This window comes from Thunnus thynnus, chromosome 7 (assembly GCF_963924715.1).
Source record: "Thunnus thynnus chromosome 7, fThuThy2.1, whole genome shotgun sequence".
NCBI classification, from domain to species: domain Eukaryota; kingdom Metazoa; phylum Chordata; class Actinopteri; order Scombriformes; family Scombridae; genus Thunnus; species Thunnus thynnus.
This window is the reverse complement of record NC_089523.1, coordinates 33,336,898-33,364,828: the sequence shown is the minus strand read 5'-3', so window position 1 is coordinate 33,364,828 and position 27,931 is coordinate 33,336,898. Positions and strand designations below refer to the sequence as shown.

The following is a 27,931-nucleotide window of genomic DNA, read 5'->3' as shown; positions in this document are numbered from 1 at the left end:
CCGGAAGTCACAACATTTAAATTTCATCTGTTAACGTCGGAGTGTTTTTGGTCCGTTTTTAAACCTTTAAAAGCAGATTCTCATCAGACGATTTGTGGCTCTGAACGTCTCATCAGGCTGCAGATGAAACGGTTCAAACTGAAGGTTAAAAAACTGCTACGTTTAAAAAAAAAAATGTGATAAGAGTGAAATAAACCCCAACAAAAAAGGTAAAAGAAGGAAAACAGCAGGACAGCGACTCTTCAGTTAGTTCAATAAAAACCCAAAGTGACAAAGTTACAAAAGCTGCACTTACAGGCGGCGACGATGAAGACGAGTCAACGGTCTGAGCTGGAGACGTCTTCCTCTTTCATTCTGCTGCTTCATTTTTTCATATTTCATAATTTAATTTGTTGTCGTCAGATAGAAAACAATCATTTGGCAGCTTTAAACGGACTGAAGACGACTTGTTCTTCATCACAGTGTGAATTAACAGTCGGGGCTCCAAAACCTGCCGGAACCCAAAACTGTTTAAAAAAAAACACAAATTTAAAAAATAAACTTTTTTTTTTTTCCTTTTACAAACAGACCGTCGGAGTCGGAGGAGGAACAGATAGAAAAAGGTTAGAAAAGATTCATCTGCTAACAGGAAATAAACATTAACAGCTTGTTTTTTTTTTTTTTAAATATTGTTATTATCAAAATATACAAAAAACAAACACGAGTTCAGTTAAAGCTGATTTATCGGATGTTTTCACCGCTCGGAGGCAACGGAACGAGCTGAAAACTTTTCCTTTTATCTCCGGTTTGGTCTCCACCAGCTCCTGAGAAAAACATCTTTAGACTCTTTAGCTGCTCGATGTTCCGCTTTCTTCACCAGCGAGTCTCTAACTGTCCCGTACGGACCCAGACCCAGAACCAGACCCAGACCCAGACCTAGAACCAGACCCAGACCCAGAACCAGAACCAGAACCAGAACCAGACTTGGTGGCTATTGACCATTTGCTAAATCCTGCCCCTGAAGAACTGAAGTCTGATGGTAGCTTAGCAACTGTAATGAGCCTCAGCAGGTAATAAGCAGGGCTGCAACTAACGATTATTTTCATTTTCAATTAATCAATTAGTCGTTTAGTCCATAAAATAGTGAAAAATGTGGATCGTTGTTTCCCAAAAGCCCAAGACGACGTCCTCAAATGTCTCGTTTTGTCCACAACTCAAAGATATTCAGTTTACTGTCGCAGAGACTAAAGAAACCAGAACATCCACAGTTAACAAGCTCCAATTAGGACTAACGAGATCTCCATGGCAACACGAGAACGACGTCGTTTCCTTACTTACGACTGACAGAAACGATCGGCTGCTTTTGTTTACGTCTGAACATGTGCTGTGAGAGAACAGGAAGACAGGTTAGCAACGGTAACTAAGGGGGGCGGGGCTTAGCGAACAGTCAATTCAGAACTACAACAGCCCTTCACTTTGAGTCATTGATAATAGAATGATATTGATTAGTGCAGCTTAAATAAAACTGATCAGTTAGTGGAAAGTTTTTCCCGCCTGACGTTGTTTGTGAGTAGTGATCTTGTTAACTGGAAGCATGTGGTAACCATGGCAGCAGAAGTCTATCAGGCAGCTGATTGGCTGTTCATCCAGAGCGGTTATTAAGGCGTTCAAACCTGCTGAGAACACGCATCACTTCTCAACTCAGTCACACCAGCCAATCAGAAGCTGGTCTCGTTCAGATGTGGTTTGGGGCTGGTGGGGGGGGCGGCGGCAGCGGCGGCGGCGGCCGGGGCGGGGCTGTCTGGACTCGCTGGGCTCTCAGGGGATGCTGGGACGTCAGCAGGAGGCACAGCGGCACTGCGGCGAGGCGAGGCAGGCGTATGAGACCGGGTGGGGCTCACAGCTGTGGGGGCGGGGCTTGTCGGGGATGTGGGTGTGGTCCTGCGGTGTGATGAAGACCCCGATAGCGGCGATGACGACAGTGATGAAGGTGTTCCGGGAGAGTGGCGAGCGCCGGGCGACACAGAGAAAGTGGTGGGCGTCCGGAGGCCGAATCTGGCCTCTAACTCGCTGCACACCGCTAAGCTCCGCCTGACGCCCTCCGACCCTGCCGTGACCCCGAACCCAGAGCCCGCCGCCTCTGAGCCCTTGGCGAGCTCCTGGCAGCGCTCCACGAAGCTTCCCCTGCGGACAGACCCCCACTCCCTGTCTCGCTCCTGGTGTCGGAGGGGGCGGGGGCTGGGGGTGGAGTTAGAGCTGTGGGTGTAGGCGGGGCCGGGGATGGCGAGGGGCTGCGGTCCGGCTCCGGGCCCGGCTGAGAGGCCGGAGTCTCGCATAGGTTTGGCGAACGGCAGGGGGGGCGGAGCCTGGCGAGGGAGGCTGCCGCACAACGAAGCGGACGAGCCCGAAGCTCCGCCTCCTCTTCCTCCTCCTGCAGAGTGGTGTCGCTCCGCCCGGACGCCATCGCTGAGCTGAGAGACCAGACTGCAGAGACAGGAAGTCACATGATCACATGAGCATCACATCCGTCAACACTGAAACAACAAAATGTGCGCGTGTGTGCATGTGTGTGTACATGAGTGTGAGTGTGTGAGAGTGAGTGTGTGTGTGTGTGAGCGTGTGTGTGTGTGTGTTAGTGTGTATGTGTGTGTTAGTGTGTATGTGAGTGTGTTAGTGTGTGTGTGTGTGTGTGTTAGTGTGTATGTGAGTGTGTTAGTGTGTATGTATGTGTGTGTGTGTATGTGTGTGTATGTGAATGTGTGTGTGCGTGTTAGTGTGTATGTGTATGTATGTGTGTGTGTGTGTGTGCGTGTGTGTGTGTGTGTCTGTGTATTAGTGTGTATGTGAGTGTGTTAGTGTGTATGTGTGTGTGTGTGTGTGTGTGTGTGTGTGTGTGTGTTAGTGTGTATGTGAGTGTGTGTGTGCGTGTTAGTGTGTATGTGTATGTATGTGTGTGTGTGTGTGTGTGTGTGTGTTAGTGTGTATGTGAGTGTGTTAGTGTGTATGTGTGTGTGTGTGTGTATGTGAGTGTGTTAGTGTGTATGTGTGTGTGTGTGTGTGTGTGTGTGTGTGTGTGTACCTGCAGGTGGAGGCTCTAGGTGTGCTGTCAGGTGTTCTGGTCAGAGCGAGGTCACACTGGTCCAGCAGCTCCAGCAGCTCCTCTTCTGTTGGCCCGCCCAGCGCTGGGAAATAACCAATCACAGCCCACATCACTCACTGACAAGGGTACTGACCAATCACAGAGCTCGCAGCAGTGTTTCCCTCCTCACAGTCACATCGCACCAGAACATTAAAACCACACTGATGTAAAACGTGTCCTGTGTGTCAGTGAACAATAAAGTTGTGAGTGTTGAAGCTTCTGACCTCTGATGTCGACCTTGCCGGCGATCTCCATGGCGGTGGTCAGGTCCCACATCTGGATGCTGCCGTTGCTATGGCCACTGAACAGGTAGCGCCGCGGCCGAGAGCCGATGCGACTCGAGCCCTCGCACTCGTGCACCATGAAGGCCGTGATGGAGGTGGTGTCCACCGAACGCACCTCACACACCCTGACACACACACACACACACACACACACACACACACGCACACACACACAATAAATAACTTAATTACAAAGTCCAGAACGATTTGATTAGTTGATTGATAGAAAGTGAATCACCGACTACTTTGATAATCAATTTTGAGTCATTTTTAAAGAATAAAAATACAAACATTCTGTGATTGCAGCTTCTTAAACGTACACAAACGTAAACAACAGCAGCCGATCGTTTCTGTCAGTCGTAAGTAAAGAAACAACTTCGCTCTTGTGTTGCCATGGAGATTCGTTAGTCCTAATTGGAGCTTCTTAACTGTGGATGTTCTGGTTTCTTTAGTCTCTATGACAGTAAACTGAATATCTTTGGGTTGTGGACATTTGAAGACATCTTGGACTTTGGCAAAGAAGTGATCAAACATTTTTCACCATATTCTGACATTTTATGCACCAAATGACTAATCGATTAATCAAGAAAATAATCATTAGCTGCAGCACTAGTTGCTGCATCTAAATAAGCTGCAAAACAGCTTTAAACTACATCAGAGCAGATTAGACGATGTTAAAGACTGAAAAACAGACACTTCTGACACTTTTGGATATTTTAATCCTGTAATCCTTCACTAAAATATATAAACAACAACACACGACTCTCTCACCTCTTCCCGTTGGACGACAGTCTGACGTAGAGTTTATCGGTGTCCGGTACGACTCTCTGGATGAACACCTGCTGGTCGTCTCTCTCTCCGTACGGCCCTGACACACAGGAACACACACTTACTCATTTTAGGACAGAACAGGAAGTAAATACATTTTTACAAAAAAAGCCAGTTCTCCAAAATCACAACATCTGTTTCTCACTTTCCTCCGCTGGTTTGTTTCTAGTCAGATAGTTAAAGGTTTTATTTGTGCTGGTTTGTCTCTGAGGTCTCGTTCAGCAGACGATCAGAGGTCATATTCACAAAACACTGTCAGGTTCAAAGAAACTCTGAACTGAATTTATCAATGAGTTTAAAACACAGAAGACGTCTGAGACGGTTCTGTGTTTGTGTCACTTATACTGAGAGTGTGAGTGTGAGTGTGCGTGTGGTGCGTGTGTGCAAGTGCGCGAGTGTGTGTGCCAGTGTGTGTGTGAGTGTGTGTGAGTGTGTGCGAGTGAGTGTGAGTGTGTGTGTATGTGTGCGAGTGTGAGTGAGTGTGTGTGAGTTCGTATGAGTGAGATTGTGTGTGCATGTGCGAGTGTGTGTGAATGTGTGTGTATGAGTGAATGTGAGAGTGAGTGCTAGTGTGTGAGTGTGTGTGAGTGCGTGCGAGTGTGTGTGAGTGTGTGTGTGAACAGGAAGCTCTTAGCGTGCGATTGTGTGTGTGAATGTGTGTGAGTGAGTGTGAGTGAGTGTGTGTGTGTGTGTGTGTGTGGTGCATGTGTGCGAGTGTGTGTGTGCGCGAGTGTGTGTGTGAGTGTGTGCGAGTGAGTGCGAGTGTGTGTGTATGTGTGCATGTGCGAGTGTGAGTGAGTGTATGTGTGTGTGTGAGTTCGTGTGAGTGAGATTGTGTGTGCGTGTGCGAGTGTGTGTGAGTGTGTGTGTGAGTGAGTGTGTGCGAGTGGTGCGTATGTGTGAGTGTGCGTGAATGAGTGTGTGTGCGTGAGTGTGTGTGAATGCGTGTGTGCGTGCGATTGTGTGTGTGAATGTGAGAGTGAGTGCTAGTGTGTGTGTGTGTGTGTGAGTGTGTGCGAGTGTGTGCGAGTGCGTGTGTGAACAGGAAGCTCTTAGCGTGCGATTGTGTGTGTGAATGTGTGTGAGTGAGTGTGTGTGCAAGTGCAAGTGTGTGTGTGTGTGTGTGTGTGTGTGTGAGTGAATGTGAGAGTGAGTGCTAGTGTGTGAGTGCGTGTGTGTGTGTGTGTGTGAACAGGAAGCTCTTAGCTTAAACTTTTAGCACAATTTCCGGGAACACATTAGACAAAATCTGACCTTTCCCCCCTGTGGTTGTGAGTGTGTGTGTGAGTGTGGTTGTGAGTGAGAGAGCGTGAGCGTGAGTGTGAGTGTGTGTGTGTGAGTGTGTGTTACCTATCTCTGTCCCGGCGCTGCAGCCTCCGTGTCCGTCCACGTCGTCCAGGCTGAGGATCTTGAAGGACGTGAGCGGCGTGGATCCCGGCTGCGTGGAGATCATCCCTCTGAACCGAGTCACCGTCCACGTCCGCACGTGGTTGTTGTCCGCACAAACTGACAGATGACAAACATGAACAACGTGAGGAGAAACACGACAACCAGCAGAGTGACGAACAACTAACTGGACTGATGATGAAGACTTCGTTCTTATAACTTTAGATCCAAACGTTCGGTCGGTTTCTCCCGGGAGCCGAATTATCCACAGAGGTCTCCTCCTCTCCAACAACAAACGTACACGCAGATTAAAATCGTAAAAATACTAATTAAAGCTGTTTCACTTAAAAAAAAAAAAAAAAAAAAAAAAACACCGGACTTCCTGGAGGGGCTGTTAGCCGAGCTGCTGCTAACGTTTGTCCAGTTTATTTCTCTGATAACTTAAGATCCAGACGTCCAATGACTAAAATCCTTCTTCCGGCTAAAAGATATAGTTAAAAACCACCTAAATTTATCATGAAAATGTGGCTTAAAACTGAATAAAAGTCCATTTATAACAGTTTGTGTAGAACAACCACAACACCGATGTATTATCTTGTATGTGTGTAAGTTACTCTTTGGTAGACGCCATTGTAGCGGACAAACACAGCGCCGCCGTATGCATCTGGTGCGTGTTTACTCTTTGGTAGAGGAGGTATGACGCCATCGACAGGCGACCAAATGAAACGGTCCGTTACTTTGATTAAATTACAGATTTCTCTGAGTTTGAAAGTTGTTGGAAACATTTGGGATAATGTAAGTACACAACTCAACAACATATATAACATAGGTCTAGTTGTTTTTAGACATTTTAATGTGGAATAATTACATATTATAGCTTTAAGATCCTCCTGATGCTTCTAAAATCAGACCTCTGCTGTGCAGCAGCTCTGTATCCTCTCTGAAATCTTAACTGTACGTCACTTTGGAGAAAAGCTTCTGTCAAAAGCATAAATGTAAGTGATCAGTCGTTCTACAGGTGATTTAACCCTCTTTACCTGAGATGAGGTGTTTTTCAGACAGCATGATCTTGGTGACGGGGCTGCGGTGGACAGAGAAGGTCTGGAAGAGCTGCGGTCCTGAACCGACGGTCTCCGGATGCTGAACGATGACTCGAACCGTCCCGGAGCTGGTCCCGTACGCGATCTCGATCCAGTTCCCGCTGTCACCTGATCACATGACGTAAACATTTACACTGTACCTGTGTGGCTGCAGCACCTATTAAAAGTATTCATCTGTTTCCAGATGTGCAGCGCTGTTAGAGACTCATTATGGTGCAGCTACTAAATACAAATATTTTGTATTTTATATTCATCATTAATGCTAATAACTTCTGTCACATTACTTTGATTCAATGTTGTAAAACAATAAAACATGAAAGCTTCAGAAGAGGAGTGAAAACATTTTATAGGTATTTTATACTGAATAACGAGTATTAGTCGCAGTTGTAGCCTGATTAGTGAGAGCAGAGGTAGTGATAGTAGTGCTGTCACTACCAGCAGTATGTGTCTGATCCTGCATGTTTGAGGCTGAAACCAATATTGATATTTGAGAATTATAAAGAAGAAAAACAATATAATATATAAACAGTAGTGTCCAAAAGTCTGAGACCACTTTACATAAACATATATTAAAAATGTTTGATAAAAATCCTTAAATGTGGTTCTTAAATGTATTAAATGATGAACCAGCAGAACATTTTACAGTGTAAAAACACATCAGAGCTCTCTGGTGGACAAACAGCTGACACATCTGTGAAAAGATAATATCGACTAATTTATTGGTCTAATTACCAGCAGTAATATTTACAGAAATAGTAGTTTGTGCTGCGTATTGTTTAAAAAGGTTTCCCTATACTAGAGAGATACAATATCAAAACTAATATATATATATGTGTGTGTGTGTGTGTGTGTGTGTGTGTGTGTGTGTGTGTGTATATATATACACATATAAATAAAAATCTACTTTTCTGACATCTTGCTTTAAGAAATATAAACATGTTTTTCTACAAAAGTCTTTTACTTGAAGAAAAGAAGTTCTCAAATGTTAAATGTTATTGAAACATTAAGTTCCGTCTAAATAAAATAAATAAATAAATAAAGCATAAATACAGATTAAACCTCCTTTAGATTTAAATCAGGAACTATTTGATTGAGAAAAAGGAAATGAAGCTCCTGACTTTTGGTCCTCAGTTTAGTTTTGCTTCCCTAAAAGTACTGAGGTTACCCAACCTTCTACAGCAGCAGTGGTATCAGTGGTAGTAGTAGTGGTAGTATTAGTAGTAGTAGTAGTATTAATAGTAGTAGTAGTAGTAGTAGTAGTAGTAGTAGTAGATGGTTTGACATACTGGTTTTGGGTGTGAGGTAGACACTGAGAGCAGTGATGGCGTCTTCAGTCGGGTCTCTGTACAGCTCCGTCACCAGCAGATCGTTATCCTTCATCCTCAGAGGAAACTTCTGAACGTCTGAAAAACACAAACACATAAACACACAAATACAAACACACATAAACACAAATACACAAACACAAACACATCACAAACAGCAGCGACTCTTTCACAGACATCCATCCAATAGCAGCTGAGATATTTCAGTCTGGACTTCAGTGTTGAACTGAAACCAAACACTCACATCCTTCAGACTCTGATATATGACACTGACACTGAACCACTGATGTGTGAGTGTTACAGCTGAGCTGCAGGTTTCGGGTCTTACCGATATAATAGATGGATCCGTTGTTGCAGCCCAGAATGAGGAAGGAACCGGCGGTGTCGTAGCTGCTGATAGGAACCACATCCTGGTTCTGCACAGAGACGACAGAAAACATCACACACACAAACAACAGCTCGCTCACTAGTTACACTCACATCTCCAGCTCTGTATTTATATTCTGGGGCTCTACTGGAATATCTTTACATGATTTCCAGTTAAAAACTCCTTATTTATCTTCTACTGGTCCTTTATGCAGCCCCTCAGTTCAGCCTCTGTCTGAAACAGGCCGTTTTAGCTCCTGTCTCTTTAAGGCCCCGCCCTCCTGATGAGCCCACTCTCTTCTGATTGGTCAGCTTCAGGAAGCTTCCTCCGGCTCCGGAGGCTACGTAAACAAACTATAGTAGCAGGATTTCACTTCTTTTTCTCCTTCTTTACTCCAAATATCAACTTCTCAAATCCATCCGTACATGTTGGAGCTGAATATCTTTTAGCTCATGTTGACATTTGAAGACGTCAACATGAGCTTTAAGGACTTTTTTTTTCTGACAGATTAATTGTGAGATGTGACGGCCGACCTGAGTGCGTCTCCACCCACCTGCCAGTGTTTGGTGACGGCGTTCCACACCCCGACCTTCCCCGTGTGGCTGGTGGCGATCAGCTGGTTACCAACGAAGAAGAGAGCCTCCACCGGCACGTTCAGACTGAAGACGCCTGCGGGACAACAAAGACACGACTTCAGAGATGAGTCGACAAACTAACACAGAACAGCTTCACGCTCTGCTCTAACCCTAACCCTGTGAGTGGTTATGAGTAACTCGTTTACCCATAATTCACTGGGAGGAGCATCTCACACCTCTTCAGCTCATAAAAGGATCTCACATCTGATCACTGAGGTAAAAACTCATCCAACCGTCTAGAGACTCTCACCGATTTCATTCCCGTTGCCATCGGGGCAGATGGCCCAGAGGATGATATCCGTTGCCGAGGCGACGGCCACCATCTTGTCGTTGTCTCCCAGCGAGCCGCCCATCACCTTGGCGTTGAGCGCGACTCGGTCGATCACCCAATCCAGACGAGGAGAGGTGAAGACCTGCTGCCACCCGGTGGACTCCTTCACCCTGACGCACAGACACAGAGGAGACGATTAAAGGGTTCGTTCACACAAACAAATACAAAACAAACTGACCAACAAAACATAATGAAGAAATAAATACTCATAAAATACATTACAGAACTAAAACAAACGACTCTCTACTCTCAGCTCTCTAATAAAAGGCATTAAACTATATTTCAGATTTCAGAAAAGATTCTGGTGTTTTATTAGAAATACTGTCAGACAGTCGGTGAGTTTTTACCTGTAGCAGACGACAAACTGAGCGTAGGCCACAGCGATCCAGTTATGATGACCACAGATGATCCGAACCATGCCGGGATCTGATAACGGACCTACGAACACACACATTAGAAGGCTTTATATAGTTGTTTCTATACTAGGGATGTGCAGAGAGCCCAGTATTTGTATCTGTATTTGTTGAGGCAGCAAAATTATTTGTATTCGAATAAAAGTGGAAAGAGGCTTAAACTTCCTGTTTGTTTTTATTACGCTTTTAATTCTAGAAAATTAAAGTGATGTCAAAATTAGGAAATGTGCGTCATGTAGCAGGTGGATGTGACATGTTTTGTTTTTTTCTTCCCAAAAACAAATATTTTTAAAAATATTTGTATGAAACAAATATTCGTAAAAACCCCACTATTTGTGCTTTGACGAATAACATATTTGTATTCGAGCACATCCCTATTATATACATCCCATGTCCTCTGTGTGTGTGTGTGTGTGTGTGTGTGTGTGTGTGTGTGTGTGTGTGTGTGTATGTGTGTGTGTGTGTGTGTGTGTGTGTGTGTCCTGACCTCCGGACGGCCTCTCCTCAGCGATGGCTCGGCCCAGTATCCCAGAATTCCCCAGGTTGGGCGGCATGGTGTTGCTGCGTCTGACCGGCGCTCTCTCTGCAGGCGCGGATCGTCCCCCCATGAACTGCGACCCTGCCACGCTGTGACGGTTCAGACGCTTCGCCGGGTACACTGATGACGACACAGACAGGAAGTCAGGGAGGTAAAACAGAAACAACATGATGTCAGGAGCCGAATCAGGTCTTCATAAAGCCTGATGATGTCAGGGGGGTTTACCTGGTGGAGGCAGGTAGCCGTTGAACAACACGTTTCCACAGGAGGATCGATCCAGCTCGTCACACAGCTGCAGCTTACGCACTGTTAAAGATACAAAACAGAGCAGAGAAACAGCTGAGATTTAATATATCTGATATAATGTAGGTATAACATATTCAAAACATTGATATTTTCTACTGGTTTTAGTTTGTTAGAGAGTTTAAATGATGTTATCGTCCATAAATGTGTCTGAATCTGTCTGTTCAGGTCCGGCAGCAGCACTAAAGCTCAGAGGTTAGTGAACAGGGTGCTGATAGACTCACGTAACTGAAATACAGATCTGATTTAAACTTATTCCAGGGTCAGATTGTGTTTTGAAGTCGATACATCAGTCAAAAAACTAGTAATTTTATCACCACCTCTATTCAATTCAATTCTATTTTATTTAAAGTGCAGAATCCATACACAGAGTGCATGTGTGTCAGCTACGACCGCCAACACCTGCAGACTAGAGATCTATAAAACACTTTGACCTGATCTGAAACTGATCCTAAACTCAACACGCAGAAGCTGAAGTTGACACTGCTGCATCACTGCTGCAAGATGAGACGTTAAACCGCTGCAGGTCTGCAGAGATGAGTTGTTCTTTAAAATGAGCTCATTCAGTGTTTTTTGTGTGTTCTTTATGACGCAAAATGTATTTATTCTCTCATCTTTATTGAAATTTGTGCTGCTGAAAATCTATTTTATGTTTCCTGCTAAAATAAATAGAACAAATTTAATAAATAAAAACCTGACAAATCAAAGAACTTCATCACAGAAGTGTAAAAATCTTCTAAACCTCGCAGTAGATTTCTAGTGTTTCAGTCTTATCATATGTGCGTCTCACCCAGCGGCGTGATGCCGTAGAACTCGGCCTCGTGCATGAGCATGTGCACGCTGATGGAGCGGGGGTGCAGCTCTTTGGTCCGCAGGAAGTTGAGGATGGGAGCGAACAGAGACGGGTCCCTGTCGATGAAGATCTACGGTGAGAGAGGAAGGTCGAGAGAGAGAGAGAGATCAGACTCAGGTACAGTTATTACACAACGATGACAACGACACGAGGAGACGGTTTACTTACAGCTCCAGTTTCATCCTTTAACGTCGAGATCCGACCACTCAGAAGACTGAAGACGAAAACAAAGTAAGTAAATATAGTTTTGAGGTACTTGTACTTTACTTGAATATTTCCATGTGATGCTACTTTCTACATTTCAGAGGGAAATATTGTACTTTCTACTCCACTACATTTATTTGACAGCTTTAGTTACTTTTCAAATGAAGATTTGACACAATGGATAATATAACAAGCTTTTAAAATACAACACATTGTTAAAGATGAAACCAGTGGTTTCCAACCTTTTTGTCTTTTGACATCTTACAAAAAGCAGTGTGTAGTCGGGGTCACATTTCACATGTCTATGAGTTGTTAACAGCTCCACCAAATAGTGATTTTTCCCTCTAAACTTCTCACATGCTTTCATTTCAATAAATGTTCAAATGATCCAATATTTCAGCAAAAATCAAAGATTAGAGAAAAGTCCAAAAACTGAAAACAGATTTGTGTATCAGAACTTTGTTTTTTCTTCTTTCCTCTCCCATTAATCATCTCACCACCCCTCAGATTTATCTGCTGACCCTTTGGAGGGGCCCGACCCCTAGGTTGGGAACCACTGGACTAAACTAGCTAACTGTATATAAAGTAGTGTAAACTAGCTCCACCTCCAGCAGCTACAACAGTAACATGCTGCTCTAACACTGATGCTTCACTATTAATAATCTAATGATGTCATATATAATAATATATCAGTCAGAGGGACCAAACCACTACTTTTACTGCAATACTTTAACTACATCAAGCTCATAATACTTATGTACTTTTACTGTAGTAGGATTTTTTTTGCAGGACTTCTCTTTTAAATCACAGTTATTTTTACATCTTATTCATAAAAGATCTTGACTTACACTTTAATTGGAGGTTGTGTTTCCAGTCATAAAGGAAACATAAAACTGAAGTATAAAAGTTTTACATGGAGTTTGACTTTGGAGATTAAAAATCAGGGTTGGCTGTTTAAAGTGTGTGTGTGTGTGTGTGTGTGTGTGTGTGTGTGTGTGTGTGTGTGTGTGTGTTTTCTTCACCCACCTGGAGAAAAATGAGTCAGGAACCCATGTGAGTGTCTGTCTGGAGGTGCTGAACCTGTAAACAAACAAACAAATAAATAAACAAAACCTCGTTAACTCTTATGACCTACGTGTTGATGTTGACTTTCATGTGACTTTATCACGCAAAAATAGATTGAATATAAGTATTTTCTTTAACAGAATAGCATCATTGAGGCAATTTAACCGTCACATAAACTCTCAGACAGTTATCAGTGAACCAAAGCAGTTTTAAAAACTGAGCTAAGATGCTAAATGATCTTTTCTGTATGTTTAACCATTTTGCCAAATTTGACATTGAGTTCCATTGTCGGACAGAGACGTTACCTCTTGCTTATTCCTATAGAAGTTGTAGAAAAACACTTATTTAGATTTCGTAAAACATATTAATCTTATTTATTCTTTGTTTGTGTCGACTACGCAAATTTGTAGAATACAGCTAGCATGTTACAGCGGCTTATCGCCACCTTAGTTCCCCTAGTTCCATCGTCGGACACAAAGCCACCCACAACTCATATGCTAATTTTGGCTTCTATCTTTCTCATTGTGAATCACTCTTCTTTCGATAACACGACTTCTAACTGACAAAATGATCAATATGAGATTTGTCAGTTAGTTAACAGTTAAATTAAGCGTTGAAAATCACAATGAGCCAGCAGCTGCTGCACATCAGCGGCACACTTCAGTTAAAAACAAAAACTAACATTATCTGAGTGGTGAACTGTTTGTCACAGAGGCTGTAAAGTGTTAATAACTTAGTTGTAATTTACTCAGATATTTAGACTCATCACAAACACCAGTGATATTGCAGGATATGGGTCTGTCCGATAATGGGCGCCTCCATGTTAGCCGTGTTCCCGGTGGCTAGCCGCCGTTAGCCGACACATCCTCCGGTTCCTCACCTCTTCCCTCCGACGTTCAGGTGGATGATGTCCCCGCTCCTCGCCGTGTTAGACATCATCTGAACAGTTAGCTACTCCAGCAGGCTGGCACCCCCAAAAACAACAACAATACTTTTAAATTTTAATCCATTTTTTAGGATGAATTCTGTTTCCGTTCTTGTTTTTAAGCCAACTTCCTGTCGCGCAGTGAGGCGGAGGGCGGGAGAGAAAACCCGCGGTGGATCTGCGCATCAACGGGAGGAGACACACCCAGACCACGGACCGGAGTCACAGACTGGAACAGGACTCTTTCAGCTCAGGGGGATAATATATAAATTATATGGAAGCTCATTTCAGCCAAGATGAAAAAAGTTTATTATTATTATTTTTAATACTACTACTACTACTACTACTACTACTAATAATAATAATAATATGAAAAATAAACATACTTCACAAAAGATGAAAAATATACATAAAAAGACAAATTCAAACAGTGGTTGAAGTACTCAGATATTAAAAGATCCTTCAAATGTGCTTTCAATGGAAGTGATGGAGGCCAAAATCCACAGTGTGTCCACACAGTCATTTAAAAGTTGATGTGAAGCTTATATGAGGCTTCAGCAGTCTGAGTTACTTATATTAAGTTTTTAGCATTGATTCCCTCTTTGTGTTTCGGTGTTTCTTTCTTCTTTGATAAAATAAACGACCAGTGGTGGAATGAAACTATGTTTACTCAACTTTATTCTACTGTAGATTTCTAGTCTGCTGGGATGTTTTACTCCACTGCATTTATCTGACAGATATAATACTATACTACACAGATTCAGATTTTACATATAAAACATATATTCATAAAATATGATGAATCATTATAGATTAAAATACACAAAAGTACATAAACTAGTTAATATCAGTTCCACTTCCACTCTACAACATTTAAACCATTTATGTTAATGCATCAGTATTAATACTTCAGTAATATAATATATAATTATACATTAACAAGTACTTATTTTGATACTTTAAGCACATCATACTGATAATAATTATGTACTTTTACCCTGGTAAAATACTGAATGCAGGTCCTGAACTGGTAAAGGAATATTTTTATGTTGTAGTTGTATTTGTTTATTTTTGGCCACTAGGGGGCATCATAACAAACTGAAAACACAACACTGAGTATTATCGCCTTATTAGAGAGACTGTATGAATGAACCAATCATTTTTTCAATTAACAGATTAATCATCAATCAAAAAAAATGCCAGGATGTCCAAGATGACATCTTAAAATGTCTGGTTTTATTTGATCAACAGTCCAAAACAAAAAGACATTAAGTTAATAATGATAAATGACAAAGAAAAGCAGCAAATCCTCTCATTTGAGAGCCTTTAACAATATTAATATTGGCTTTTTTTTGTTTTAGAGCTGCATTGCATTGTGGGAGAATATTATCCATCAATAGCACACACAAAAATAAATCAAAAGTCAATTTTGTCACTTTTCCATTATGAACACACTAAACATTTAAACCTGCTGTATACTGAATGAGTGATCCAACTGTGGTGAATGACGAATGAGCAGAATACACTGAATGAAACTTAATGACTCTTGTCGACTCTACTGCTGTGTTTTTTTAGATATATATTGTATAGTCTGAATATATGTTCATATTTCTATCTCCAGTGGATTGGAAATGTGTTTTACTTCTTTAGGGGAGATGTCAATCAAAGACAGTCTGTACAGGCCCACACACTGCTAAGTAGAGGTCTAATCAAGGAAAATAGGCAAAAACATCTCTGTGGGTCTATCATTAGGGGCCTTTAAACTGGGAGAAGCAAAAGAATTTCAAAATATATTGTTAAGAGAAACCCTGGTGCAACATGAAAATGACACTACTCCTCCCCAGCTGCCAAAAAAAAAGCAGCAACAAGGGATTTTGAAACCTTTAAATGTTTATTTCATATTTGTGGTTTCAGGGTGAGTTAACAGCAAAACAACAAACAAAAGGGACCTAAAGCTAATCAACCTAAAATGACCTATTTAAACATAAAGAAACAAAAATACAAATCACTGACATAACTCCTAACTGACATAACTTAACAGAAACAGGAGGAAAGATATTAAAAAAAATGCCATCCACTGCTACAGAAACTGGGCTGTTAAATATATCTACAAAGTTATTTACAATTCTGTACACAGTGGGTCAGAGAAGCAGAACAACAACAGCAACAACAATAACACTACATAGGTTTTTTACTGTTATTTGACGGTATGTGTTTTTTAACCATTTTTTTACAATTTTTTTTTTTTACAGTGTAAATTAGATTCATGTTAAATGGTTTCACAGTGTTATATTTAGATGATGTTGATCACCAGCAGTGAACGCAGCATGGTCGTTGCAGCAGGGATGCGTTCACTGACTGTGCAGATGTCTGTGTTGTTTCAGCGGAGATGAACAGAGATGCTCCACTTCCTCCTCTCGTGTCTGATATCTTCCTCTTCCCCGCTGGATTCCTCTTCCTCCCATTCTCCTCCAGAGCGAAGCAGCGTGGGTGGAAGACACCCACAGCGACATGTGCATCAACATATCCGACCTCTGCTGCATTAAAGGACGGGTTCACAGTTTTTCAAGTGTGTCTTAAAACAACAGTCAGGAGCCCAAATGAACATTAAACATGTTTTTCTTGCTGTAATCATTCCTCCTGTTCATACTGACCATTAGAAGATCCCTTCATAATGACCTTACAATGGAAGTGATGAAAGTTTATCTGAAGCTTCAGCGTCCAAATGAGTCAAATCAAGTAGATATCTTTCAACGTTACAGTCTTTTTAGTGTCAAAGTTCCTCTTTTTGTTACTATACTTCCACCTGCAGCTCAACAGGGAAACACTGTCCGAGGAAACACAAAGAGGGAATTTGATGCTAAAAAGACTGTAAATGTGTCAGATATCCACTTGATATGACTAACTCAGACTGCTGAAGACTCATATTTAAATGACTGTGTGGACACACTGTGGATTTTGGCCTCCATCACTTCCATTGAAATATGTAAAGACATTCATGCTCCTCAGAGGATGAACCCTTCTGACTTTGTCATCATAGTGGTTGTGGTTGGTTGAGGTGGAGCTGGGTTTAATCTTAAAAATCTGTCACTTTTAATAGTTTAATTGATTTTTTTTTCATTAATCATCTAACAGGTGATGCTATTTTGACAATCATATCAGCAATGTTACTAAAACAGCCTTTTATCACCTAAGAAACATCGAGTCAGACCAAACCTCTCCCTGGAGGATGCAAAAAAACTGACTCATGCCTTTGTACTCTCACGGTTAGATTATTGCAACGCACTGTATACTGGTTTGCCAAAAAAAAACTATTGATAGACTGCAACTCGTCCAAAACTCTGCAGCAAGTATTCTAACAAAAACTAGTAATAAAGTAAATAAAAAGTAAAGTAATAAAATCTTAAATAAACAACAACAACAACAACAACAACAACAACAAAGCCCAAACAAAACATACAATCACACCATCAGCAGATTTAAACCCAACATGGACAAAAAGTCTTTAACGAGCTTCATAAACAATAAATCAGCACATCTGTGTTTCCATAACAACTCCAATAAACTCCATCAGCTGATGAATATCATGCAAAATGATCAAAAGCTCTGTTCTTGAAGCCAACATGGATGACAGATCTTAAAGTTGAGTTAATGTTGTTTAAAAAGAATTTGTTCTGTTTAACAAACAGTGTGAAGATTTTATCTTCTGCTTCTGTTGTTAGATTTCCGTCTGCAAAACCAAACAGATACAAAAAGTCTTTCATGGCTTCGACCGTCTCTGTGACGACAAACACAAACCTGAAAGAAATGACCCCTTTGACACAAATAAATGAATAAAGTAATTAATTATTGATTATTATTTCAGATTATATTTTACTCACATGATGCATATGTTTGTCTTTAATCAAATAAACACAAACTCAGTGGAAGATGGCAGAAAGAGGAAGAGAGGCCTAAGAACCTTAAAGTGTTAAGACGCGGAGATAAAAAAAGATGAAGTGAGAACGTGTGCACCATCAGTCTGAAACACATCCTGTTATCTGCTGAGAGACGGAGCGACAGGTGGACTGGAAGACATACAGGTGAGAGAGTTTAACATTAAACTTCCGAGCAGCTGGATTGAATAAGGAAACTGAAATCTGTTGCCGATTATTTATTTGTCGATCGACTAATCTTCTAATCGTTTAAAGTGAGGAGTATGCCACGTGCAGTAGCCTACAGTGGGGGTCAATAGGGCCCAACAACAAACTTTGCCAGTAGGAGGTTGATCCGGCCGTGACAGTGGTGTTTCCTTTACTGAGAGTTATGGATCGACATGTATTTGTCTGACTTTCATGTGTAAAATCTGCATTTACACTGTAGTTTCTACAGGTTTTGCAGAATCATCCGATATCAACATTCTTGTCTTGTCTGGTGCAGCGTTTGTTAAACATCATAGATACGAAACATCAGCATGTTGCTCAGTGGAGGAAGAAGTACTCAGACACTTTATTGAAGTAAAAGTACCAATACAACAATTTAAAAATCCTACTACAGTAAAAGTACATAAGTATTATGAGCTTGATGTAGTTAAAGTATTGCAGTAAAAGTAGTGGTTTGGTCCCTCTGACTGATATATTATTATATATGACATCATTAGATTATTAATAGTGAAGCATCAGTGTTAGAGCAGCATGTTACTGTTGTAGCTGCTGGAGGTGGAGCTAGTTTACACTACTTTATATACAGTTAGCTAGTTTAGTCCAGTGGTTCCCAACCTAGGGGTCGGGCCCCTCCAAAGGGTCAGCAGATAAATCTGAGGGGTGGTGAGATGATTAATGGGAGAGGAAAGAAGAAAAAACAAAGTTCTGATACACAAATCTGTTTTCAGTTTTTGGACTTTTTCTCTAATCTTTGATTTTTGCTGAAATATTGGATCATTTGAACATTTATTGAAATGAAAGCATGTGAGAAGTTTAGAGGGAAAAATCACTATTTGGTGGAGCTGTTAACAACTCATAGACATGTGAAATGTGACCCCGACTACACACTGCTTTTTGTAAGACGTCAAAAGCCAAAAAGGTTGGAAACCACTGGTTTCATCTTTAACAATGTGTTGTATTTTAAAAGCTTGTTATATTATCCATTGTGTCAAATCTTCATCTGAAAAGTAACTAAAGCTGTCAAATAAATGTAGTGGAGTAGAAAGTACAATATTTCCCTCTGAAATGTAGCGGAGTGGACTTAATTTCCTCCACTGATGTTGTCACTGTGAGCATGTTAACATGCTGCAGTGCCTCATTATAACCTCACAGGGCCGCTGGCTGTAAAACTCTCCTGTTAGAGAGAGAGAAGCTGCATGCAAGATTAGAGAGGGAGGGTCAGTCAGACCGAGAGAGACGTTGAAGAGAAGTGGAAGTGCAACCTCTTCACTAACTGCTCAAACCCTCAGACAAACACTTCATATGACTCTCATGTTATACATTTCGTAGTTAATCATATTACAAGTAAAGGTAACATCTGTATGGAAACCTAACTGGACATCAGACTGTTTATATGGTGAGTAGACTCATTTATAGATAAACACATCGATAGATTTTGTAAGTAAATACTGTAATGCAGCGTTAAATGAGGGTGATAATAATAATTATGTGTTATTTTATAGGATCGGGTCATATGTTGAATTTCCAGCTTTTGTCCTTCAGCCAGATGTTTAATTATCAATTCATGCATCAATGAATGAACATAACTACAATTTTCAGGTACTTATACTTTACTTGAGTATTTCCTCTTTTTGCTACTTTGTACTTTTTACATCACTACATTTATTTCAGTTAAAGTTTTAAGCTACTTTCTACATCAATATTTTATACATAAATATGCATTGTTATAGGCTGGATTAGCTTGACTGTATTGAAATGCTGCTAACATGTATGCGTCAATAAATCAGTATTAATATCCCAATAAAAAAGTAAATAAATATAAAACTCTAAATGGGGCCATTTTGCAATGTGAGTACTTTTACTTTTGATACTTTAAGCTCATGTAGCTGCCAATACTTCAGTACTTTTACTCAAGTACGATGCAGAATGCAGGACGTCGGTTCTTCTTCAACCACTGACTCTGTGTAAGATGAAAGCAGGTGATACGTAAAGCAGGGAAGCAGATTTAATAATTAATGCAAATAATTAATATAAAACTAAGAATATGTCATGAAAATCATCAGTACAAGCAGTTAAAATATATGTTAATGAACAGATAATAAGTTGAAAAGTATGAAAAAGACGAGACAATCTAATGAAGTTGGAACATTTCTTAAATTTATTTTGTTTGTCACTTTTTTATTTTTGGAAGAGGAACAAATATCAGAGCGTGAGAATCCATCAGAGTTCAGATCAGAGTGACCTTGTTCGCTGCAGTGAAGTTCAACATGACATTACAAGACAAAAGTCATGAAATTATGAGGAAACAGAATATAACTGAAGCACAATCAGACTACTGATACCACTGGCCCAGGAAACAAATAATGCAAACGCGAGTTTAATGCAAGAAATAAAAGTGGTAGTTATCAACAGACTGATTAATGATTATCAATTAATGGCCCCTGAGGGTCCCGGGGCCCCGCGGCAGTGACCTGAAGACCAGTTTACATTCAACTACACACAAATTACACTTGTGGGTCTTAAAGGCTGATTCAGATATTAATGTAGAGTCATTATTCTAAAATGACTGTTGACTGTTTAAACCAATATGAGTATTTTACCATTTTCCTGCAGTGCAGAGAATTCTGTAACATTCAGACCAGCGGCTCTTATAACTACTATCAATAAAGTAATAATACAATAAAAAATCAATGATTTAGTAGACTCAGATTTATAGATGCAGAACACACACTGATCTCTGGGTTTTGAAGGGATTAGAATATGGAAATATCTCAGGATGAAACAGCAGATAAGTGACTCTTTCAGTTTTCTGTTTTGTTGTATGTATTATATATTGACACATAAATATATATATACATAGTTACTATTTTGACTTGCAAATGACTTTATGCCAAGACTGCAGGGTGATTTTCCTATGACTCGCACACAGATCTGATCCTGTTTCCTATCATGTCACGCCCTTTTCTTGTAATATTATGACTTTACTCTCAAAATATTACAAGTTTTCCTTGTAAAATGACAACTTTATTCTCATAATACAAAACAAGAATTGTGTTTTCCTTGTAAGATCATGGCTTTATTCTTGTAATATTATGAGTTTTTCTCATTAAATTGCAACTTCAGTCTCTTAATGACATCATATTTCCTCAAACAATTATGACTTTTATAAGAATCTTTTATTTTATTTGTCCCCAACAATGGTCCCAGTGCTCTCTATGGCCGCTAGATGGCACCTGTCACTCAAACGTGACTTTAGGTTGTTTTTGGACGACTGACGTGACGACCTGTTGTGTTGTTTTTCTCGGGAGGACAGTCTCAGAGTTCTTGTCTATCTTATTATTAACTGTAAGCACAACTTAACCAAGTACTTTAGATGCTTAAAGCTGGAACTATGCTTCTGTGAAGTCATGTAATCATCTCTGCGAAGCTACGCGGTGTTATGGGCAACCGGAGGGGATGTGCACACCTACCAAATATCAGCAACGCAGTCAAGCAATCTGATTGATCCAAGTCTTGGAAAACAACAACAACAAAACTTTATACAAGTTGTTCATACAAGTATAAAAGAAACAATCGTGCAAACGTCTCTGAATGAGCCTGCCATCCTGAAGAAGCAGGTGTCAGCCTTAAAGCACGAGTTCACAATGATTCCAGTGTGTCTTAAACCAGCAGTCAGGTGTCCATGGTAACAGTGAAAGAGGTTTTCCTCGCTGTAATCATTCCTCCTGTTCATACTGGATATTAAAAGATCCTTCAAATGTGCTTTCAATGGAAGTGATGGAGGCCAAAATCCACAGTGTGTCCACACAGTCATTTAAAAGTCTCTGTGAAGCTTCTATTCAGCTTCAGCAGTCTGAGTTAATCATATCAAGTGGATATCTGACACATTTACAGTCTTTATAGCATCAGATTCCCTCTTTGTGTTTCCTCAGACAGTGTTTCCCTGTTGAGCTGCAGGTGGAAGTATAGTAACAAAAAGAGGAACTTTGGCACTAAAAAGACTGTAACGTTGAAAGATATCTACTTGATTTGACTCATTTGGACGCTGAAGCTTCATATTAGCTTCATGAAGGGATCTAATGGTCAGTATGAACACGAGGAATGAATGAACTCAACTATACCTTAACCATAGTTAATTAAGTGTTTTTGTAGCCAAATCGTAACCATAATTTACCTTATTTATTAGTTACTATATGCTGATATAACAAGAGATAAGATCCTCTTGTATTGACTTTGACATGTTTAACTAAATCGAATAGAAGCCTGTATGTGCTGCTCATGCATGCAGATGTGAGAGGACTGTAGGATTCAGAAACATATCCGCATTTTGCAAAGTGGCAATCATGGTGTTTTTGTCACCATGGCTCGGGTTTTGCACCATATCGACGTTCTTTCTGTGATTATGGTTGGAGAGAACTGTATATCTGTGTGTCATCCACATACAAATGACAGGATTTTATGTTTGCCGAGCAGGAACATGAGTAAATGAAAAAGTAATGGTCCTAGGTTTGACCCTTGTGGTACCCCTGATTAAATCTACTCTTTGAAACAATGACGCTCCTGTTTTTCTGATGGTTTGTGTTTGTTTAACCGCAATAATAGATAACTCAGTAGAGCTCTATGTTTCTGTCTTCCAGTGAATTCCACTTCATCAGTTGTGACATAGTGAGACTCTGTGAACTAATAAACTCTTGCAAATATGATGAAAATTAATACCAACTTCTCTGAATTAACAGAGAGGATTGTTGCATCACTTCCTGTGTCAGGTCATCTGGAGAAGCTGAAAGCAGAAGTTTTTGCTTTTCCGCTGTATATCAGCATCTGTCCAATCCTGACCTGAAACATGACCCAACTTTGAGAAAGTTTGGAAGAGGAAATGTTTCTTTTTTGTATACAAAAGCTCACATAACTAAAAGGTTTGAAACTATTGGTTTCATCTTTAATCATCATCTTTCATCTTAATCTTAGAAGTAGCCCCAGCTCTCATAGTGTTGTTTTGGGCCGCAGCAGGCAGCTGTTTTCAGAGAAAAAGCTGTAAAAAGCCACTGTACACTACCTGCTCAGCACCAAACAGACACAGTTAGCTGTAGACTAGCTGGTGAACATAGTGGAGCATTTAGCAGCTAAAGAGCCAGATATTTCCCTCAGGAGTTGGTAAAGAGCAAAAACAGAGCTAACAGAGAGTGAATATTGGACTTATATTCACCAGGTGGACAGAAACACGACTCTAAATGAACGATAATGTTGCTCTGGATGTGGAAGTAAACAACTGTTTCCTGAAAAGTTCTCAGAGTGATAATATGTCAGATGTGTTAGTGATTGCTGGTGGTTGTTTGTGTCTCGTGGGAACAAGTTGTAATCTGATGGTGGTTTTAGATGCTACAGCTGCTTCATTACAGAGTCATGATGTGCGGAAACACTGAGCTGCAGGAGAGGAATAGAGCTAGTTTTTACATTTTTACCGAGCATGTCACAGCTGTTTCATGTAAAACTAGAAGAGTGCAGATCATGGCCAGGTGTGTGCAGTCAAGAGGGTGAGAAGATAATAAAAATGGGGATTACATTAGTGGATCATGACATATTTAGTTTGAGATTAATCTTCAGATGCTCTAGTTCAAGATGAGACCAAACTTTTCTAATGGATGTCAGTTTTTTGAGCCATGAAAAAGGCCAAAACGTGGCCTGATGCAGGAGTTTAACTTATTAGCTTTTTGGGGTGATCTGGGAAATAATCACTTTTTGATGAGGAGTAAATTTGACAGGATCAGGACTAGCAACAGCAGAAGTCAGGATCCAGACTGGGTCGGGTCTGTTTGAGGGCTAAAAATAAATTGTTCAGGACAGGAAAACAAACAGCTGCATGGTGTCGTCCCCCTCTATCAGCGCTGACTGTAAATGTCCTGTTTTTACAACAGTGGATGGAGGAGGAGTGTGTGTTGGACAGCGATGAATCAGTGTTAGGAGGGAAGTGTGTGTGAACAGCAGGACAAACAGGAGTTCAAGACGCTTCTTATTTGTGCATGTGTCCCAATGTAAACAGTCTGCTGTGTCTTCAGTTCATGAACATAAAAGGCTTCTGCAGGGAGTGAACGGGGATTTTATTTTAGCAGAGCAGCACAAACGGAAACTGCTTTTGTGAATGTAAAGGAGGTCGTTGTGACAACAAGGGTCTGCAGCCAAGAAAACCAACTGTTGATGGATTAAACAAAGTAGTTGACAAATTAAATGCCATCATTTGATATAACATCATTAGAGTTATTACAATTCATCTTCATTCCTCAGAAACAAAGACGGAGAACACGGCAGCTGTAAGATAAAAAAAACTGAATCTCTTGATGCCTGCAGGTGGCGCACGTGTTAAATCAGAGCAGCAGTTACTTTCTTTACCTGTAGGAGGCGATGTCAACACGACTACATCTGCAGGTCGAATATGAAGTTGACCTGACTTTCCTCAGGATGTCACCTGTACAGCTGCTCTGATAATCATTCACCCTCACGCATTTCTCTAAGAGATAACTCACTTTTTCTGCGTGAAAACTTTCATGCTGCTGCGGATGTCATCCAGGTCTTAAAAACTCAGCTTCAGGGTTGTGCAGCACTTCATGGATACAGGTGGATGCACACTAAGTTCAAAGAGCACGGTCTTCTGTAACTGATGTTACAAGGGTAAATGTGTGACATTGACTTTTTGTGAGCTGTACTGTACCTTATTGTTAAAAACATCATAACATCATGTCTGTTTTCAGTTCTCCTGTCCAGGAGCCATCTTGCCCAACTGATGCCCAGATGACATGTCTCATCCTGTCTCCAACTAATTTTAATTTCTACATCTTCCTCTTTACAAATATAATGCTGAACTTCCTTTAACCTTAGCTGATAAGTCTGCTGATGTTGCAGAGTTGCAGTAAAAAACAGGAACAATTCATCATGATCTAGATAAGACAGTAACACTCAAACACAGTGCAATCATAATTTTTATAACACTCATCTTTATGTACAAACTGTGTGTGTTTTCAGGGATGGATCACCTCAACTCCACCCACAGCCCAACCAACCAATCTTCAACCAACCAATCAGACTTCAGCAGCCTCTTCACCCAGCAGGTCCTCCCATTGCTCTACTTTGTGATCTGCATCGTGGGTGTTTCCCTCAATGGTGTGGCCGCCTGGATCTTCTTCAGAGTGCCCAGTGACTCGGGGATGGTGGTCTACCTGAAGAACATGGTGGTGGCTGACCTCCTCATGTTGTCCTCCTTCCCCTTCAGGGTGGCGGCTCAGCTGGGTCTGGGCGGCTGGCGCCTGCATGTGATCATCTGTCGCTACACCGCCGTGCTCTTCTACTCCTCCATGTATGTTGGGATCCTCTTCATGGGGCTCATCAGCCTGGAGCGCTACGTGAAGATCGTCCGACACACGTCGTCCTCCTCCTCTTGTACGTCCCGGGTGGGTGGCGTGTCCTCGCTGCACCTCCTGCAAAGCGTTGGCTTCGCCCGGGGGCTGGCGCTCCTCACCTGGAGCCTCCTCCTCCTCTGTGTCCTGCCCAACGCCGTGCTGACCAGCCGCGCAGCCAATGAGGAGAACTCGCGTCACTGCATGCAGCTGAAGACGCCGCTGGGTGTGCAGTGGCACCGGGTGTCCACCCTCTTCAGCGTGGCCCTTTTCTGGGTGACGCTACTGGTTCTCGTCTTCTGCTACGCCTCCATCGCCCGCCAAGTCTACCAGTCATACCGCCGTGTTCGGCGTGACAGCAGCGATGTCTGCCGCAAGTCTAACCGCAGCATCTTCAGCATCCTGGCCGTGTTTTTCATCTGCTTCGTGCCGTACCACGTCTGCCGTGTGCCGTACACTCTCAGCCAGATGCCGGCGTCGGGCTTCAGCCCGGCCAGTCGCTTCCTGCTGTTCCAGCTGAAGGAGGGGACGCTCTTCCTGTCGGCGCTCAACGTCTGCCTCGACCCCATCATCTACTTCCTGATGTGCCGAACCTTCAGAGAGTCACTGCTGAGGAAACTGTCCGGAAGAGGGAGGAGGAGTTCCCTGACCACCGCTCAGAGTCTCAGCAACATTTAGGAGGAGACGAGAGCGCATTGCATTCATCAGAGAAAAAATAAACGGACCTATTGCATCAACATTACTGTATCTAATATCTGAATATCTGTGGTCTATCTGTCTAAATGACAAAATCATAATACAGCATACTTTAAAAACATTAAATTATGAATTATGTGATTAAGAGTCATAATCACAAAATAAAGCCTCCATATTTTTCTTTAGTGAATGCGATGCTCTTCCACAGAGGAGAGGAGGTCAGTCTTCTTCACAGTTGATTCTGCAGCATCGTGTGTGAAGGTCAGGATGTGTTTAGTTTAGAGATAAATGTTTTAAGTGCTTTTGACAATTCTTTCGTTATTATTGTGTCATGATGTGATATTTTCTAGACTGAAATAAGTGTATATGATTGTATAGTAGTAAATAAAGAGTAAATATTAAAGTAGCATTCACATAGTTTCAGTTTTATGTCATATTGTTGAAGAACCAACAGACAGGAAAGAAAGGGGAAGGAAGGGAAAGAACAGAAAAGAAGGAAGAAACAAAAGAAAAGGAAAACAAGAAAGGAAATGGATAGGAAAGAAAATAAATGAAGGCAAAGGAAGAGAAAAAGAAAGGAAAGAAAAGAAAAATGAAATCAGAGGGAAGGAGGGTAAAGAAGGGAAGGAAAGGGAAGAAAGAAAGGGAGAGGAAAAGAAAAGAGATCACGTGCTCTCTGTGAGCTGTTATGGAAGTGAAACTGGACTTTGATGACGGGGCCTCAAACCTGCGAGACGTGATTATGCTGCAGTGTTCAGTTCTCCAACATCATGTTACAGACATCACTGATTCAAGTCAGCGGATTTGGTTTTTGTGGCTCTGAAGTCACACGACACACTTTTCTATCTGCATCACAGAATCTGGAGCTCCGAATAACCTTCATATACCAAATCTGCAGCTTTGCTCCACATCATCTGGGTCTACATAATCTGATTAATCACAGATTCATAATACATTTGCAGCAGTGAAGTCCAATGTAAACTCCGGTCTTGAAGAGGGACTCTGTGTCAAAAGCTAGTGCCGTGTCAGTCTCAGTCTACTCTGATCAGAGGTTGGAAAATAGCCGACTAGATGGCACAAAAAGTTTCCCAAATGATCCCGATCTGCCGAAAAGAATTTTTACCCACACAATTAAACAGAAAGTGGCCTAATCTGGCCACACTGAAGCTCTTTAAAACATGACTCCAGTGAAGTTTAATTCAGTTTATTATAAAATACAGTAATCCTTTCTCAGTGTGGACACCCAGAAAAGAAATATTGTTCTATAATCTCTCCAGTCTTCAGTCTCTCCACATTGAAAGTATCACAGATTTTTTGAGTAATATTTGCTTAAAGTTAATAGCACATTGTTCTGATCTCCACTACAGATGCATGTTTGGTTGCTATTTGTACATGCAGCAGAACTGATGTATTAAATGGAGAATATATGATATTAGAGGCTCACAGGAAGGTTTAAACGACTGATTAGTCTCATTAAATGAAACAGCCTGTAAATAACTGTTCAACTTTTTGCTTCTGTGCAGGTCAAATAAAATGAAATATTAGCATTTGTGCGGTCATTCTCATATTCAACCGGTGCACTGTGCTTTTATATTTTGAATATACACACAATATATAATAATAATAATAATAACAATAATAATAATAATAATAATAATAATAATAATAATAATAATAATAATTAAAGCTGCAGACAGCGATTAAAGGGCCCTTGCGTCTCCGTGCATGTCGGGTTGCAGTGCAATCGAAGGGCTTCTGTTACGGGCATGTAGATGTCGTCAGACCCGGTCTGTTTTCAGACAGTGCAAGAGGGAACATCAATATCACATAAACATAACTTCCTTTTTCCACTATTTTGCCTTTTACAATAAAGTTATAGCAACTTCCTCTGTCATGGCGAAACATCAAATCTCAACGGTGTGAGGATGAGAATTTTCTGCAGGGTGAGACATGTCTGCCTTGCTCACACCTGTGTCATCAAAATTATGCAAGTTTTGGGTCCATTCACTTGAATTTCAATTAGTAAATTG

The 27,931-nt window shown here is 41.1% G+C and overlaps 2 protein-coding genes across 4 annotated transcripts; one reads left to right on the top strand and one right to left on the bottom strand.

Moving 5' to 3' along the window:
- Positions 1–42: 42 nt before the first annotated feature.
- On the bottom strand, positions 43–13,839 carry shkbp1 (SH3KBP1 binding protein 1). The gene is made up of 17 exons (XM_067595592.1): positions 13,631–13,839; positions 12,712–12,765; positions 11,650–11,695; positions 11,419–11,551; positions 10,551–10,631; positions 10,275–10,445; positions 9,722–9,812; positions 9,294–9,484; positions 8,962–9,077; positions 8,370–8,457; positions 8,003–8,119; positions 6,654–6,824; positions 5,581–5,736; positions 4,174–4,270; positions 3,343–3,527; positions 3,059–3,161; positions 43–2,463 (listed from the first exon to the last, which is right to left on the bottom strand). Exons 1-17 carry the CDS (start codon positions 13,687–13,689, stop codon positions 1,698–1,700), a joined length of 2,625 nt encoding a protein of 874 aa, XP_067451693.1. The 5' UTR covers positions 13,690–13,839; the 3' UTR covers positions 43–1,697.
- A 3,861-nt stretch (positions 13,840–17,700) lies between these two features.
- Positions 17,701–27,452, top strand: LOC137186563 (P2Y purinoceptor 14-like). 3 transcript variants are annotated; one of them, XM_067595591.1, is made up of 2 exons: positions 17,701–17,757; positions 24,835–27,452. In XM_067595591.1, the coding sequence occupies exon 2, from the start codon at positions 24,837–24,839 to the stop codon at positions 25,881–25,883; it is 1,047 nt and encodes a 348-aa protein (XP_067451692.1). In that variant the 5' UTR covers positions 17,701–17,757; positions 24,835–24,836; the 3' UTR covers positions 25,884–27,452. The 3 variants fall into 3 exon arrangements, with proteins under 3 accessions (XP_067451692.1, XP_067451690.1, XP_067451691.1); XM_067595589.1 differs by lacking the exon at positions 17,701–17,757 and adding an exon at positions 19,049–19,213; XM_067595590.1 differs by lacking the exon at positions 17,701–17,757 and adding an exon at positions 19,325–19,416.
- Positions 27,453–27,931: the final 479 nt, after the last annotated feature.